Raw genomic sequence first — 13,605 nt, 5'->3', positions numbered from 1 at the left:
AGTGGGCAGGGGAAGTACGCAGAGGCAGAGAAGATGTATCGAGAAGTGCTAGCACTGTGCGAGAAGGTGCTAGGAAAGGAGCACCCAGACACTCTGGCGAGTATGAATGAGGTGGCAGTAGCACTGAGCAGGCAGGGGAAGTGGGCGGAGGCGGAGAAGATGCATCGAGAAGAGCTGGCACTGTGCGAGAAGGTGCTAGGAAAGGGGCACCCAGATACGCTAACGAGCATGAACAATGTGGCATGGACACTAAGCGGGCAGGGGAAGTACGTGGAGGCGGAGAAGATCCACCGAGAAGAACTAGCACTGTGCGAGAAGGTGTTAGGAAAGGAGCACCCAGACACGCTGACGAGCATGAACAATGTGGCATTGGCACTGAGCGGGCAGGGGAAGTACGTGGAGGCGGAGAAGATGCATCGAGAAGTACTAGCACTGCGCGAGAAGGTGCTAGGAAAGGGGCACCCACGCACGCTGACGAGCATGAACGAGGTGGCAGTGGCACTGAGCGGGCAGGGGAAGTACGTGGAGGCGGAGAAGATCCATCAAGAAGTGCTGGCACTGCGCGAGAAGGTGCTAGGAAAGGAGCACCCAGACACGCTGACGAGCATAAACAATATGGCATTAGCACTAAGCGGGCAGGGGAAATACGCAGAGGCGGAGAAGATACATCAAGAAGTGCTAGCGCTGCGCGAGAAGGTGCCAGGAAAGGAGCACCCAGACACGCTGACAAGTACCTACTAACTCGCATTCACACTGCACCAGTAGGAGCAGTAAGAAAAAGCCTTGTCGTTCCATCATAGGGCTTAGATTGGCTATCAAGAGAACCTTGGTGCAGCCCATCCCAATATCCAAGCGTGCCTCAACCATTACTCCTCTCTTCGGCTGCTATGCCGTTTAGAGCCTCTTGGAAGCGATACGAATCCTCTGAGCAGTTCGAAGGAAGATATTATATACTCTTTATCTCAACAATAACTGCAACCTATCGTTCTGGAGCGCGTGAAGAGGTCAAAAACGCGCAAGCTACTCTGGAAGCTATCTCGAGCAAGCAAAATATTATGCTATCTTATTATTAGTTAAGCCACTAACTGACTCGATAACGGTAGCAGGGAGAATTGGCATCCTGTGCATTGTTTGGTGGCGGAGATGCGAAGGCAAGAATTTGCCACTAATGGCGCGATTGAGGTACAGGCACAAGTACAGGTACAGGGCTAGGTCCAGAGGCTTCCCGAATTCACCACTGCTAGCAGGGAGGACGGCCAAGCCGCTCATGCTATAGAGTTGTGTGGTGGCGGTTTCTGTAGGCAGTTCTAGAGGGCTGAGATAGTGACTGGAGGCACGGCTTAGGTTGAGTTAGGCCTCCAGGACTGCTGGCTCGTGTGCCATGGCTCTATACAGCCACAGACTGAGCTCTTGATCGATCTAAATAAATTACAGTGCTGGTTACGTGAAACGTGCGGGATCGTATCGCACTAGCCTGTATTGATGATACTCGGACTCTGGAGCAGGCAGCAAATGAGAGTGGTGACTGCTAGACATCCTGGAGGCGGCGAGACGCATCATGAAGTGGCATCTGTTTATTAACTACAACTCTTTGCTAAATAACTCGCGTAACGCTAGCATAAAAATCATGTTTAAAGTTCAGCCAACACCGTCCTAATACATCCGCGCCACTGGGATCCTCCATGACTCTGGGGCCTTCACTGGCTCTGGTACTTCGCTCATCCGCGCCACTTTATCCTTTGGCACCTTTGTCTCCGGCTCAGGATTCTTACGTTTACGACCACGTTTTCCCTTGCCTGCGGTAGCTTTCCCTTTTTCTTTTGCCTTCTCTTTCGCAGCACGCTTCGCTTGTGCCTCCTCAAGGTCTTCATAGCTCATCACCTTCGCCTTTCCTAAGACCACTGATCTAGTAGATTGACGTACCTTTTCTTTGTTTATTGTAGACAAGAATTGATCCTCATCCTGAAGGAGGGTTTGTTTGGCAAAGGATATCCGGGCGGCGTCTCTGCAGGCGTCGTGTTCTTGGCCCATTATTAAGCGCACAAGCATCTTGTTTAATCAGGTTATGCAACGACGTAAGAGCCTCTGTGGTCACAGGTGTTACAGGTGTTACAGGCGTTATAGACTTACCTTGTCCAGTAGACAAGATCCCACTACCCCGTTAACTTTCGGAATTGTAAGCTTAGCCGGGGGCTTTAGTGTATGTCAGAGCACTCTCTCGGGATTGAACGGAAACAAACCAGTGGCTGCCTACTCAGCAATGATGTTCCTCTTAGTTAACGCCCTTTCCCTGGCAGGTTTGTATAGAGGGGTAAAATACTCCTTGCCAACTGTGTCTAGAACTCCACGATACAGTCGTTTAACCTTGTCGCGATAAGCAGCTTTTAAAAGCGCAAAAACTGAAACATCACAGGGCTGTAGCTTGTGAGAGGTATGAGAGGGAAGACGGCACAAGATGATGTTGTTTCCAAAGCAGAGCTCCAAAATCTCTAGCGTTTCGTGTGTCCCAAAGCCGTCCCAGATTAGTACTCGTGGTTTATAGTTAGCAAATTCTTTAGTTTAGTGGTCAAAAATACGCTTAAGCTACTCTAAGCTAATCTTAGAGTCGTTATATCCGTTTTCAGAATGCGCGTACTGCCATCCAGGGGTTGGATAGGTAGTCCAGTTGCTTCGGTGGGTTGAAGCTGGCCATATTATCATAGGAAGCAGTGACCTACCGTTACCGCTGATGCACTCAATTGCAGTCACTATTGTCCGCTTAACACCGGCCCCTCTATAGTTCCGCTGGTCATTCTTGCTTACAAGGACTTTGATCGAGCCAAGCATGCTTAGCATGACGCCTGTTTCATCCATGTTATAGACGTTTTCCGGCAGAATAGCCGGATTTTCTACTACGCCTCCAATCACCTCGAACCATTAAACAATCTTCGGATAGGTATTGTGCCCATGACGTTTCCAGTCTATCGCCCTGACTCTCCTCGCTTTGAGTTCTTGATGGCGTTTCTCGAACGATCGAGCCCAGTTCTTGCCCGGAGACTTGATCGCGTTATCAGTATCGGTATCCGTCGTAGCGCTAGACCGCCAGCGGGTGATGCTAAAGGCTAGCGAAGGGATATACTTTATTCGCACAGATTGTGCAAGATCAGACATTAGCAGCAAAAACGTGACAAGGGCTTTCTCTTCTTCTTTCGTGATGTACTGCTGTTTGTGTGCCTTTTCTTCTATCAAGGGTCGTCCCTATGCGCGATGGTGGAGCGTAGAGAGAGGGACATCGCCCCAATCTGATAGGGCAGCATATGTTTTACGTACGTCTGGAGGGAAGCATTGCGCTGCCAGGACCTTACTAACTCAGTCCATGTCTACGATTGTGGTTGTAAGGAACGAGCGAGATGCGGCTCTACCGGACACGTATGCAGGCGGCGCTTTGTACTAAAGGGTCTCATCCAGATCCTTGATCTGGCCTGCTTGTGGGTGCTCATGGGTCTTGCTGTCACAGGCAGGTTTGAGCTCGACCGGATGCGTCCTTGTGGGACCAGAATGAACAAAGGGTGATCAGCGAGAAACAGCTAGGCTTAAGCTCGACTAGATGCGTCCATACCAAACTCAAATGAACAAGGAAGGGACAGCCAAATGTAGCAAGGCATTGAACAAAAAAGGAGCACGTTAGCAAAATTCTATCTAGAAGAGCAGCAGTATTTTTAGGTTCAAAAGCCTCAATCTTGGAGTCTGAATTCGTTAAATCAATTCCCTCACCAAAGAGCAAGTTCAGCTTGCCTTCTAGTGTATTTCATGCTCTATTTTGACGCTTAACCATCACAAAAATATATAAATCATTAAGTAATCACTTTCATTTATATAGAGAATAGCATATTTTATTACTACTGCTAATAGTTTTCTTATGTTTTTTTAGAGCTAGATAGCATGATTAACATAGAAACTAAGTAGTGAAATTGCTTGGCACAGCTGGCAAATGCCTGATAACAGTGTTGAATTTGACGAAGCAGAAGAACTGTGTCCTTACTACGGAACTAGGCTTTTTACCGCAACACCTAGCTAGCTTAAGTCTAGCTCGGGGGTAGCGTTGTCAACAAGCTAGCGTAACGCCACTTGCAACACGGCCGGTGTGTACTGCAGTTTGCTGGATATTACTGCAGGTTGCAGCAGTACGCTCCATTCCCTTCTCAACGCGGCTAGCGAATCTCTGGCTAATACCATTGGGCACAGCCCATTACAAGTAGCTTGGCTCTAGTTGCTACTCTTACACGTATATATTATTCTACTTAACTAATAGAAAAGGAAACTCTAGAAATTAAGTAGATTATTATAATACTTTTTTAAATAACCACCAGCGATTACCATAACCGCTAGGGTGCTTTTATAAAATGAAAAGGGAATAACGTGCCTCTCTATGTAGCGCAACGCTGCGAAAGGTATCTAGCAGGAAGCACAAGGTACAAAGAGGGAATGCAGGATAGGGGGTATAGCGAGAGAGAGTAAACCTTAGGGTTGGAGGCAGAGGTACGGAGGCCGAGGAGCCTATATACCCCGTGCCAAGCCCTTAGAGTACTCAGGGGTTGGATAGCTGTGACATAACCGTGACAAACGTCCCTCCGTATCGAGACAAAGAGACTTTATTCAAGCAACTCGATTCCTTCGCACACCAGGATATTTACAATAGTTCTATATACGTCATGTACGCTAGCTATCCATTAATGTTCAAGACCTCTTCTACCTAGAATTACTTTTGCATCGATGGCTCCATGTGCCAATTATAAAGAACCTTATTTTGGTACAGGATAGTCTTCCTTCGCTCTAGCACTACTTATAAGCTCTTACCACTCACAGCACTTACAGAGGGATGTTACCCAAACTAGAGAGCCTTAGAATAGTGTAGTGAGTCATGATTAGCTTTGCATCCGCTGTGGGGACTAAGTTTATGCAAGATGGCCACGCTGATCAGTACCTGTGCTAGTGCTAAACCTCCCCGAACGTCCCACGTAATCACCAAATTGTAATTTGCTTATAGTGACTGACAAATCTGTAGCTACGCGAAGCCTTTCCCCCCTAAAATAACGTGCTGGATCTAATTGAGTTACCAACCATAGTAGCTGATTGTATTCATTTCTACAGTTACAAGGCGTCGCCCGGCCAGAGTACAGCTCGAAGCAGTCCGATGCGACTATCTATCTTTCGAACAAGATCCTGAGGAGCTTCAGACTTCCAGCAAGACCAATAGTCGGCTTCGGTTTTAACCTTCCATTCAGCCACTCGCCAAAGATATTCTTCAGCAATAGCGCGTCTAAGCGCTTCTTTAATGGTCTTTCCTTCCTCGCCCACATGGTAGCCCCAACTTTCCAAGTTCTGAAAAATTTTCGCCGCATGTTTAATGACTGCGGTATCGTCTATGCCGAAGTGGTTGTGTTCCATGAGCATCATCAAGAAGTTCGAAACGCGTGTTGTGTACTGATCCGTAGTCAAAGTCTGCGAACGAAAGTCCCGCTTAAAATTGCCTAGAGAGATGCTTTTAATGAAGTCAGACCGCAGAAAAACATGCTTGCGTTCATCCTCCACTTGGTGCACCAGGCGCTCAAAGTGTATGAATTTGAGAAGTGCATCTCCCGGGATGATGTCCTAGCACACGTATTCATCCGCATTTGCGGCCCATTTCCCTGCATATTCATTGATCTTCTTCAGGCTCTGGAACTTCGGATTTTTGTCAAAAAATGCGAATAGATCCTTCACACGCCATAATCGTCCATAAGATTATTGGATTTTAGAAGTGTCGAATACGGCAAGCCCCGGCAATGGCCTCTTCATAGCGTCCTAACCTTTCTAACACGCATTGTGTGTCGTCCATAGGAAGTCACCGCTTAGTGAGACTAGTGGTGAAAGATATATTTCTTCGCATCTCTTTCCCTTATTGATTTGGGTCTACGTAGGTGCTTAGAGATTTCGTTGACAAGCTCCCTGGTAGTATAGAGGTCCTCTGGTGCTGACATGGGGGTATACATGCCGGATACGCACTTATGTTCCGCCGATAAGTGTTCGTCTGACCCGAAACTATTGTAGTATTCCCCATTATTATCAATGAAGCTAGGAAATGCTAAACTGTGGGCATGTGATCGATATAGGATAGGAGGATATGGGCTGGCCTCGGCTTGAGAACTCATGAAATCGTCAACTATCCGATATCCTTAGCAACAGGTTATATTTCATCACTCAGCCTTACACAGTTTCCACTCGACTTGCTTCTTACCCCTTTTCCTGCACATATATAGACCTCTAGGTGCACCCCTCTAGCAATCAATCCAGTTCCTCATGCCTCTGGTGCTCCTCCTAGCTCCACAAAATAACAAATCTGGGCAGAATGCATCTGTAACTCCATTGTGGCTCAAAGAAGTGATCTTTTTCAAGAGTGATTTTGTTGATGCGATTATGGATATAACAAGCAGCTGGATGCAACAATGAGAGCACGCTCTATCGCAGGGTTAGTTATGAAGCTGATAGCTGATAGAGGAGGGCTCACATGGAGTTGCGGGTAGTCAGTTAGGCGGCGAGACACAAACTCGGTAGATTGAGGTGAGGTGCAAGGTTTCTAGAGCTCAGTGGAGCTTTGAAACTTAATGGTTGATAAAATGACGCTAGTCCTAATTAGGTAGAGGCTAATCCTCAATAGGAAACATATTTGAGTCAAGGACCCACATTCACCCGAACACATAGTCACGTGAACTAATGCCACGTGCAACACGCTCCGCCGGTTCGGAAATAGCCAGCTCGTGACAGCCATAGGAAGTCCGAGAAGAACTCCACAGTTTAACTCTATCTGGAATGGCGTAGAATACAATACAACTCCCCGTAAGCGCATAAAGTCCTTCTGCCAAGTCACATCGCCTAGTTCTTTACCTAGAGAAACCTGGAGTATATAGCCTCGGTGGCTAAGTGTCTTTAAAGCTAAGAGCAACATTATTTATTAGAAATATCGCCCCAATGTGGCGGAATTCAAAATTATGTAGGTGGCTGCAGTAGTGCAGGGGTACAAAACTGAAGCTGGCTTAGATGCTGCGAACAGAAAGATCAAGAGTATGGCCAACACTACGGCATTTTTCTAGCTGTAGACTAGATTTCTTAGGATAGTTATACGAATAACAATAATATTCTAACCGAGACTTCAGACATTCACGAGGGAGAGAGTTGAGAGGCTTAAACCGTGGATGCGTCTCGGTACAGGGGTGTCTCGGCACCTAGGGAGAGACGTTAATAAAAATAGTTTAATCTTTTAGTTATTATGATAAAAACAAGTAGAATAGAATATATTAAAGCTTAAAGCGCTAGCTTAAAAGTTAAAGTGTTAGTATAAGTGACTAGCTTAGATAAAGCGCTACATGTTTATGCAGAATAACAGCAGAAAGTGTAAATTGTATACAACTATTTAGAAATAATTCTACTAACTTCTATATACTACTACTATCCCGCCTCGGACTCTTCCCGGGCACAGAACGTCCCGTCACGTGCTTTGGTACATATATGTCCTTTCTCGAGCCCCTGAGTCTCCTCGATAATTTTTCTATCAATACTATCATATACTCCCCTTCTGCGTTTCATGCTTCTGTCTACAGTGCCCGCACAACTATTATCTAAGATACTGCAAAAGTCTCCGATCTATGCTACTATACATAAACACGTTAACAGTTACGTCTAAGCTGCGTATAGCGGAGGCTCTAGCGAACAGGGACACCCCAAAAGCCTATTCAATTAAATTGCTGTTAACCACCTCAGCCTTATATAACGTACGAAATAGTTAAATAAGTTTCTAATTTTGTAGGTTCATGTGACCGAAACGCACCACCTACTGTCCACTACGTTGGTAGAACATGGGACTCTTGTTTCCAACTTGTTGATCTGGTGAAAAATCTCTTTGATGCTCTCCAACCCCCTGCATTTCCTCGCACTCTTCTTTTGACCCACTCGAAGATTGTAGAGCACTAGAGTTATCAGCAATGATTTTGCCAACCGCGGTGAAATCGCCGACGGAGAACCGGAAGGACATGGTGTCAATGGAAAGGGTTAGGCAATGAACGCAAGATGGCTTCACGTTACTAGATTAGTGCAACCATAGCGATGGGACTGTGCCCCTGTCATTACGACCATTGTGTGAGCGAAATATAATGGTAGACAAGAGTAAGTAGTTGAGTTATCGAGTCGAACGTTCGCCCATTGCACAAGGGATAGGCGCAAGAGGGAGGAGCGCAGAGAAAGCTGAACCAGAATGGAGAGTGGTGCCTTAGCGTCTAGGGGGGTGTCGCTCTCCCAGATCCGTCGAGTCTTCTGTATCTTGTCAATCATATAGAACACACCATATGAAGTTTATGGCAGATGTACATTCTGCTAAGGCTTTCCTAATCCTTGCAAGAGGTTCGATTTATCAAATACTCCCTGCTAATTTTTCTGGCACGCTCTGAAGCCTGATGGCCTCATTTTTCGAGGTACCATCATGTCACTTTCACCTATGCGAAAACAGATGGAGAGGGACTAAAGCTCATCGATTGTTGATTATGCAACAGGACTTCACCTCGTTGGGGTATATGAGGCTCAAGCAACTTCTCAAATAATAACCAAACGCCAAGGCTCCTTATTCCCCTCCTTCTAGTTGAAGTAAATGTATCCAGGCACTGCGAGTTTTCTTCAAACTGCTTCCCAAAGAAATATAACGCCATGGCTTCATCATTATCTCATCTCAAAGTACATGCACCCAAGTAGGCAGTTCTCCTTTGAAGACTTCGCTATTCAAACTTCCACAGTCTCAAAGACTCTTCCTTGACGGGTTCGCTCTTCCTGTATCGCGGTGTTCTTCTCGTTTGTCTTTTCCTCCTTCTTACCCGCCAGCTCCGAGGCAAACTTGCTGCGCTTCCTGATCTCAGGGCCCTTAAAGTAGAAGATATAAACGGGAACACAGAAGCCGAGAGCGAGGCCAAAAAGTAAGATGTTGGTCCTCTGAATCCCAAACTTCTTGAACATTGGCCCCGTGTAAAGAGCACACATGGCAGCGAGGAAGTCGCGGGCAAAGCCGTTCCCACCGGTAGCTGAAGCTGAGTACTCGCCGTATGCGGCGACCATATAGTCCACGGTGGCGTAGTAGATGGAGTAGTTGGCCATACCGACGAGTATTGAGAAGATGATGACGCCGCTCCAATGAAGTGGCGGGCCGGTGGCAACGAAAGCTCCACCAAGGAGGCCAAGTGGCAAAAGCACGACCTGGAAGAGAAGCCACCAGAGACGGGTTTCGGGGCTGAGTGTCTCGCCGTTGCGTCGTCGGGTGTTATGTTGTTTGACAATGGGGAAGAACGATAAGTAGGCCAGCACATAGCTGCCAGCAAGTGGGAGAAGTGCAAGGCTGATTTGTGTTGGGTTGAAGTCCCACTGCTCAAACACGTATCCGTAACTTTCGAAGAAAGAGAAGATGAGTGCGTCAGCGAATCCGCTGAGAAGGGAGAGGAAGAGAACGATAGGCTCGAACAGGAGCATTTCGTATGGCCGCCACATCGTCTTGAAGATCTCCTTTGGATTCCAGCGCTCTTTCGGGTCCTTCACTTCATTCGGGCCATACACTTCGTGGCCTTGTTCCCGTTGTTTCTTGGCCTCCCAGTCGAGCATGACCGTCGAACGGGTTTCTTTAGCGATGAAGAAGTGGATGACTTGAGTGGCGCAGGTGAAAATGAGCTGAATCCAGAAGTTCCAACGCCAAGTCAGATACTGTTGGATCGGGCCGCCGCATATTCCACCGATGACGGCGCCAAGGCAGGACCAAAGGGATGCCCAAAGGACAGCATGCTGTTGCTCTTCGGGGTGAAACATATCAGCAACCATGCCGAGAGTAACGGATCCACCTGCAGAGGACAGCCCACCGATGACTCGGCCTGCGATGATCATAGGGAAGTTAACGCCGAGGGCGCAGATAATGATCGAGACGTTGACGAAGCCAAGAGACAGTTGCATGATGATCCATCGGCCAACCTCTTCGGACCACGGGGCCCAAAGCTCGCAGCCAAAGGCGTAGGCAACGAGGAAAGCCACCATTCCCATTCGAGCATTCTTTATGCCGAAGTGTTCGTTGATTTGGGGGACGGCGTTGGAGTAGACGGCGGTGTTGAAGTTCATACTGGTCTGACAGAGGGCCACAACGGTAAGAAGAATCCACTTCTTCCATGTCGACCAGGCGTAGGCAGTCTTTTCGAAGGCGTCCTCATTACTGAGGACGCGTTTCACGCTTGTATGAACACCTTTCGCCTTGCCAAGGCCACGTGTCCGACTAGTAACTGGAGGTTGTTCGCCGGTGGCAATGGGGATGGGCGTAATTTCATCCTCCGCTGCCTCTTTTGCCGTGAGTGGAATGCTGAAGTTGCTTGTCTGCCGCGAATCCGTCATGTCTGCAGACCTTTATGGGTGTTGATGGTGTGTGGATGTTGTTGTTTTAATGTGGATGCTAGAAGTGTGCAGATGGTGATCTAGAGACGGATATGCGTGCGGAGGATGGTTGGTTTTTGTGTCTAAACTGTTGATATGTGTGTGGGTGAGTGATCTGGGGAGGATGGCAGATCTATGGAACAGTTGAGCGAGAGGTGGGCAGTTTTAGCGTGTGGGTGGTTGATCTGGAGAAAACAGAAGAATTGTTGAGGAACGTGGACGCCAATTTTAATACTAGATCTCTCTAGGATTTGGCGTTTACCAAATAAAAAGTGCTGATGATGGGTGGTTGAGACGAAACCATGTATATAGGTAGGTTCAACAAATCTACTCCAGAGCAAGTTTTGCATAATGCCCCGCTGTCCTACGTAAAGACAACCCTTGCCGTTATATTTTTGAGGATTTTGGCAACATATATTTGGAAAGGGCATTCCATAGACATATATTTAATAAACATAGAAGAGTACCAGAAATTCCTGAAGAGCACCTCCCAGTAGACTGGGAAACATAAACAGGGAAGATTAGATATGCTTGCTCTCTTGCAAGAATCAAAAAGACACGCAGGGAAATGCAAACTTCTGTCCTATACCAGACCCTATCGAGGTTCCGTGGTAGGTCCAGTACGTGGTACTGTGGGAACTTTTACACGCGGGGTAAGAAATAAATTAGCTCAGGTATCCAATTTACTTTACGTTCATTTCTCTACTGACCGGAAGCATTGGTTCGAATCCTTCGCAGAGTTGTTCTATGACTCAATTATCATCGCTATCATTACTAACATTGCATGATCACGCATATCCGATCCGAGCGACTCGTCTCAAGCTTTCGCAACAGTTATGGAGACATCACTTCACTGAGTCACACCCCCTCTGCGATGCTAGTATACTTGTCCTCGAATAAGTCTTCGCTACCAGATATGGCTTAACAAGGCCATTTTTCCTAGCTACTATGCATCTAGCAGAATAGGAAAGTTAAGAAAGGGTACCAGCGCACAGCAGCTACCAATTGCGGAAAATATAAGCCGATGGGGATGGGACTACCCCCGTTCCTGAGCGGTAAATTTGTCGATGTACCAGAACTAATCAGCGAGCCATCAAGCTAAATGATGCACAATTGAGAATCTGACGAGTTCGTGCACATTCATTGATGTCTGAGAATACAAAGGATGATGGCCAGTAGATAGTCCCTGTTCGTCAACCTTACCCTATTCAAGTCCGTCCGCTCCGACGCAAAATGACTTGCAATGGCCTCTTTACCCAGAACATGTATGTCGCCTGACCCCCCCAATCCCATCGATCCTTTTCGTCTGCTAAGGTAAGATCGAACGAGTATAGCAACCGCGCGATGATGAGACGCATCTCGGCATATGCGAGTTTCATTCCAATACACGAATGCCTACCGATTCCGAAGGGCTGAAAGGTTGATAAATCATCCCTCCCCAGGCTCTTAGTCAAGAATCGTTCAGGGATGAACGAGTTGGGATAGTGGAAATTGCGCTCCAACCTGTTTGCTGAGAATTGGTTGAAAGCAACGTATGTCCGCAAAGTTGATCAGCCTCGTTGTAGCCTTCAGAAGGTAGAAAGTAACTATACTCTACTCACCCCTTCGGATACCCATTTCCCGCAAATTGTATCGCCGCCTTTAGGGACAACCCTCGGCACTCCAACCACAACGGCTGGATCGAGTCGCAGGCCTTCATTAATAACGGCATTCATATATGGCAGGTCTCTAGTCGACGCGATTGTAATCTGGCTCTCTTCTTGGAACGCCTCTCGAATTTCTTGAGTCAGGCTATAGATAACTCCACGACTCTGCGCTAGTTCGCGAAATATCGCAGAGAGTGCACTGGCAGTTGTCTCGCTGCCCGCAAATATCATCATTGTCATATTGATCTCCCATTCTTTATCGCTGAGAGCCATTTTCTTGTCGTTGTATTTCTTTACCAGAGTCACTAAATCGGGTCGGTCGGTATCCATCGCTAGCCGTTTCCGAGCCTTGGCTGCGCTCATTGCACGGTGATCAATCTGCCGTTGAATAATCTTCTTCGGTAGAATGTAGCGAAGCATTTTATTCAACGGAGGATACAAATTAGCGGTTGTGATAAGTGAAAGTCCTTTGCCGAAATCTTGCGCAATGGCGACCCAAGGATGCTCTTTGCCATTCTTAACACTCTCAAACGACTCTCCAAAGGACAGGTCTCCAGATATGTCGAACGTTAGAAAGTTGAGCCATTTGACTAGATCAATACCTTTCTCTTTCCATAGTCTGCCTGAAGTGGGAGATTTGAGTTGATTCATGAAGCCTTCCACATGCCTCTCAATTATGGGCGATTGATCTTTGAGGCTCTTCTCAGAAAATGAGTTTGCAAACGCTCTCCTAATTCGGGAGTGGGCGTCTTCGTCAGGGCCCATGATGGACTTCGGATCATCGGCCTTCAGCTTCTGGAACCATGTCGGATTCCGTTTGAACGGTAAATGACCTGGCCGGTTCGCGTAAATATCTTTCCATGCTCGGCCATCTGCGTAGGAAAGTTCATTTGGAGCAATCCGAACAATGAGTCCATACTTGTCGTGGAATTCTTTTAGCCGCCGGTGCATGTCACCTCGGTGGATTGAAATGACGTAGGGGAGTCTGAAAGCCTTCCAAAGCGGCGGCCCTGGGTAGCTACGCAGTGGGTGTATAAAAGTATTGTAAACCCCATACAGGAGGATAGCCTAGGAACAGGGTTTCAGTGTCGTTGCCATTTGTCCGCTGGGGCCAACGTACAAGGACTACTGCCCCAAAGGCAGCCAGCCCAAGGAAAAATCCCTTCAACATCGCGTCTTAGTTCATCGACGATGCGAGGATTATGTGAGTGTTTACTGAGCTGAAGAATAGTAAAATTTGTGATGGTGGAAAGTGCGTCATTTCATAACCTTTCATCGGAATCACGAAACGGAGATCTCTTCTCAAGGCGGAGGGTTGCTTGATTTTGATGAAATGTATGGGCGCGAACACAGACCAGGCTGTGAGATGAGAAATAGTGGAAAGGATGTACGTTGCGAGGAACATACGAGGGCTTGGCGAGTTCGCTTTAGCTGCATTAAGTATGGCTTATATTCAGGGAGTACATACTCAAAGCCCCTGGAGAGATTAATAAAACAG

The 13,605-nt window shown here is 47.2% G+C and overlaps 7 protein-coding genes across 7 annotated transcripts in view; 3 read left to right on the top strand and 4 right to left on the bottom strand.

Moving 5' to 3' along the window:
* BDR25DRAFT_213568 (kinesin light chain) overlaps positions 1–741 on the top strand; it is a gene marked incomplete at both ends in the record, with an annotated part of 3,691 nt that extends 2,950 nt beyond the window's left edge. The window contains one exon of the mRNA XM_033684756.1: positions 142–741. Coding sequence (XP_033552100.1) covers positions 142–741 — 600 coding nt within the window. The remainder of the gene's footprint in view (positions 1–141) is intronic.
* Positions 742–1,653: 912 nt separating this feature from the next.
* On the bottom strand, positions 1,654–2,692 carry BDR25DRAFT_322557 (uncharacterized protein; the record flags this gene model as incomplete). Its single annotated transcript, XM_033692043.1, has 4 exons — positions 1,654–2,003; positions 2,044–2,083; positions 2,131–2,193; positions 2,636–2,692. The coding sequence occupies 4 exons, from the start codon at positions 2,690–2,692 to the stop codon at positions 1,654–1,656; spliced, it is 510 nt and encodes a 169-aa protein (XP_033552099.1).
* A 224-nt stretch (positions 2,693–2,916) lies between these two features.
* BDR25DRAFT_213265 (uncharacterized protein) lies at positions 2,917–3,345 on the bottom strand (the record flags this gene model as incomplete). Its single annotated transcript, XM_033684744.1, has 2 exons — positions 2,917–3,237; positions 3,271–3,345. Coding segments are annotated over 2 exons (396 nt in total), but the record flags the coding sequence as incomplete, so codon positions are not given.
* A 1,598-nt stretch (positions 3,346–4,943) lies between these two features.
* BDR25DRAFT_350649 (uncharacterized protein) lies at positions 4,944–7,767 on the top strand (the record flags this gene model as incomplete). Its single annotated transcript, XM_033694727.1, has 19 exons — positions 4,944–5,011; positions 5,045–5,074; positions 5,160–5,493; positions 5,538–5,594; positions 5,636–5,753; positions 5,781–5,820; positions 5,860–5,929; positions 5,980–6,065; positions 6,140–6,176; positions 6,313–6,399; positions 6,450–6,531; positions 6,585–6,626; positions 6,691–6,724; positions 6,770–6,881; positions 6,975–7,009; positions 7,048–7,111; positions 7,173–7,221; positions 7,496–7,615; positions 7,730–7,767. 19 exons carry the CDS (start codon positions 4,944–4,946, stop codon positions 7,765–7,767), a joined length of 1,503 nt encoding a protein of 500 aa, XP_033552097.1.
* A 1,077-nt stretch (positions 7,768–8,844) lies between these two features.
* Positions 8,845–10,254, bottom strand: BDR25DRAFT_163101 (MFS general substrate transporter; the record flags this gene model as incomplete). Its single annotated transcript, XM_033684062.1, has 1 exon — positions 8,845–10,254. A coding segment is annotated over one exon (1,410 nt), but the record flags the coding sequence as incomplete, so codon positions are not given.
* Positions 10,255–10,514: 260 nt separating this feature from the next.
* Positions 10,515–11,249, top strand: BDR25DRAFT_350647 (uncharacterized protein; the record flags this gene model as incomplete). Its single annotated transcript, XM_033694726.1, has 6 exons — positions 10,515–10,540; positions 10,593–10,616; positions 10,660–10,676; positions 10,756–10,954; positions 11,008–11,093; positions 11,131–11,249. 6 exons carry the CDS (start codon positions 10,515–10,517, stop codon positions 11,247–11,249), a joined length of 471 nt encoding a protein of 156 aa, XP_033552095.1.
* A 343-nt stretch (positions 11,250–11,592) lies between these two features.
* BDR25DRAFT_331788 (cytochrome P450) lies at positions 11,593–13,436 on the bottom strand. Its single transcript, XM_033692679.1, has 3 exons — positions 13,228–13,436; positions 12,063–13,175; positions 11,593–11,999 (listed from the first exon to the last, which is right to left on the bottom strand). Exons 1-3 carry the CDS (start codon positions 13,276–13,278, stop codon positions 11,670–11,672), a joined length of 1,494 nt encoding a protein of 497 aa, XP_033552094.1. The 5' UTR covers positions 13,279–13,436; the 3' UTR covers positions 11,593–11,669.
* Positions 13,437–13,605: the final 169 nt, after the last annotated feature.

Source organism: Lindgomyces ingoldianus (assembly GCF_010093535.1).
Source record: "Lindgomyces ingoldianus strain ATCC 200398 unplaced genomic scaffold BDR25scaffold_5, whole genome shotgun sequence".
Lineage (NCBI taxonomy): Eukaryota > Fungi > Ascomycota > Dothideomycetes > Pleosporales > Lindgomycetaceae > Lindgomyces > Lindgomyces ingoldianus.
Note: the sequence above shows the minus strand (reverse complement) of the source record. Positions and strands in the feature narration are given on the sequence as shown.

What these genes read in the sequence shown, in the direction of transcription:
- BDR25DRAFT_331788 (XM_033692679.1), bottom strand. Translation starts at nt 13,278, where the DNA reads ATGTTGAAGGGATTTTTCCTTGGGCTGGCTGCCTTTGGGGCAGTAGTC. An exon ending in CCTTTGGGGCAGTAGTCCTT is followed by an intron (nt 13,176 to 13,227) that starts GTACGTTGGCCC and finishes CCCTGTTCCTAG; the next exon opens with GCTATCCTCCTGTATGGGGT. An exon ending in GGAAATGGGTATCCGAAGGG is followed by an intron (nt 12,000 to 12,062) that starts GTGAGTAGAGTA and finishes TCAACTTTGCGG; the next exon opens with ACATACGTTGCTTTCAACCA.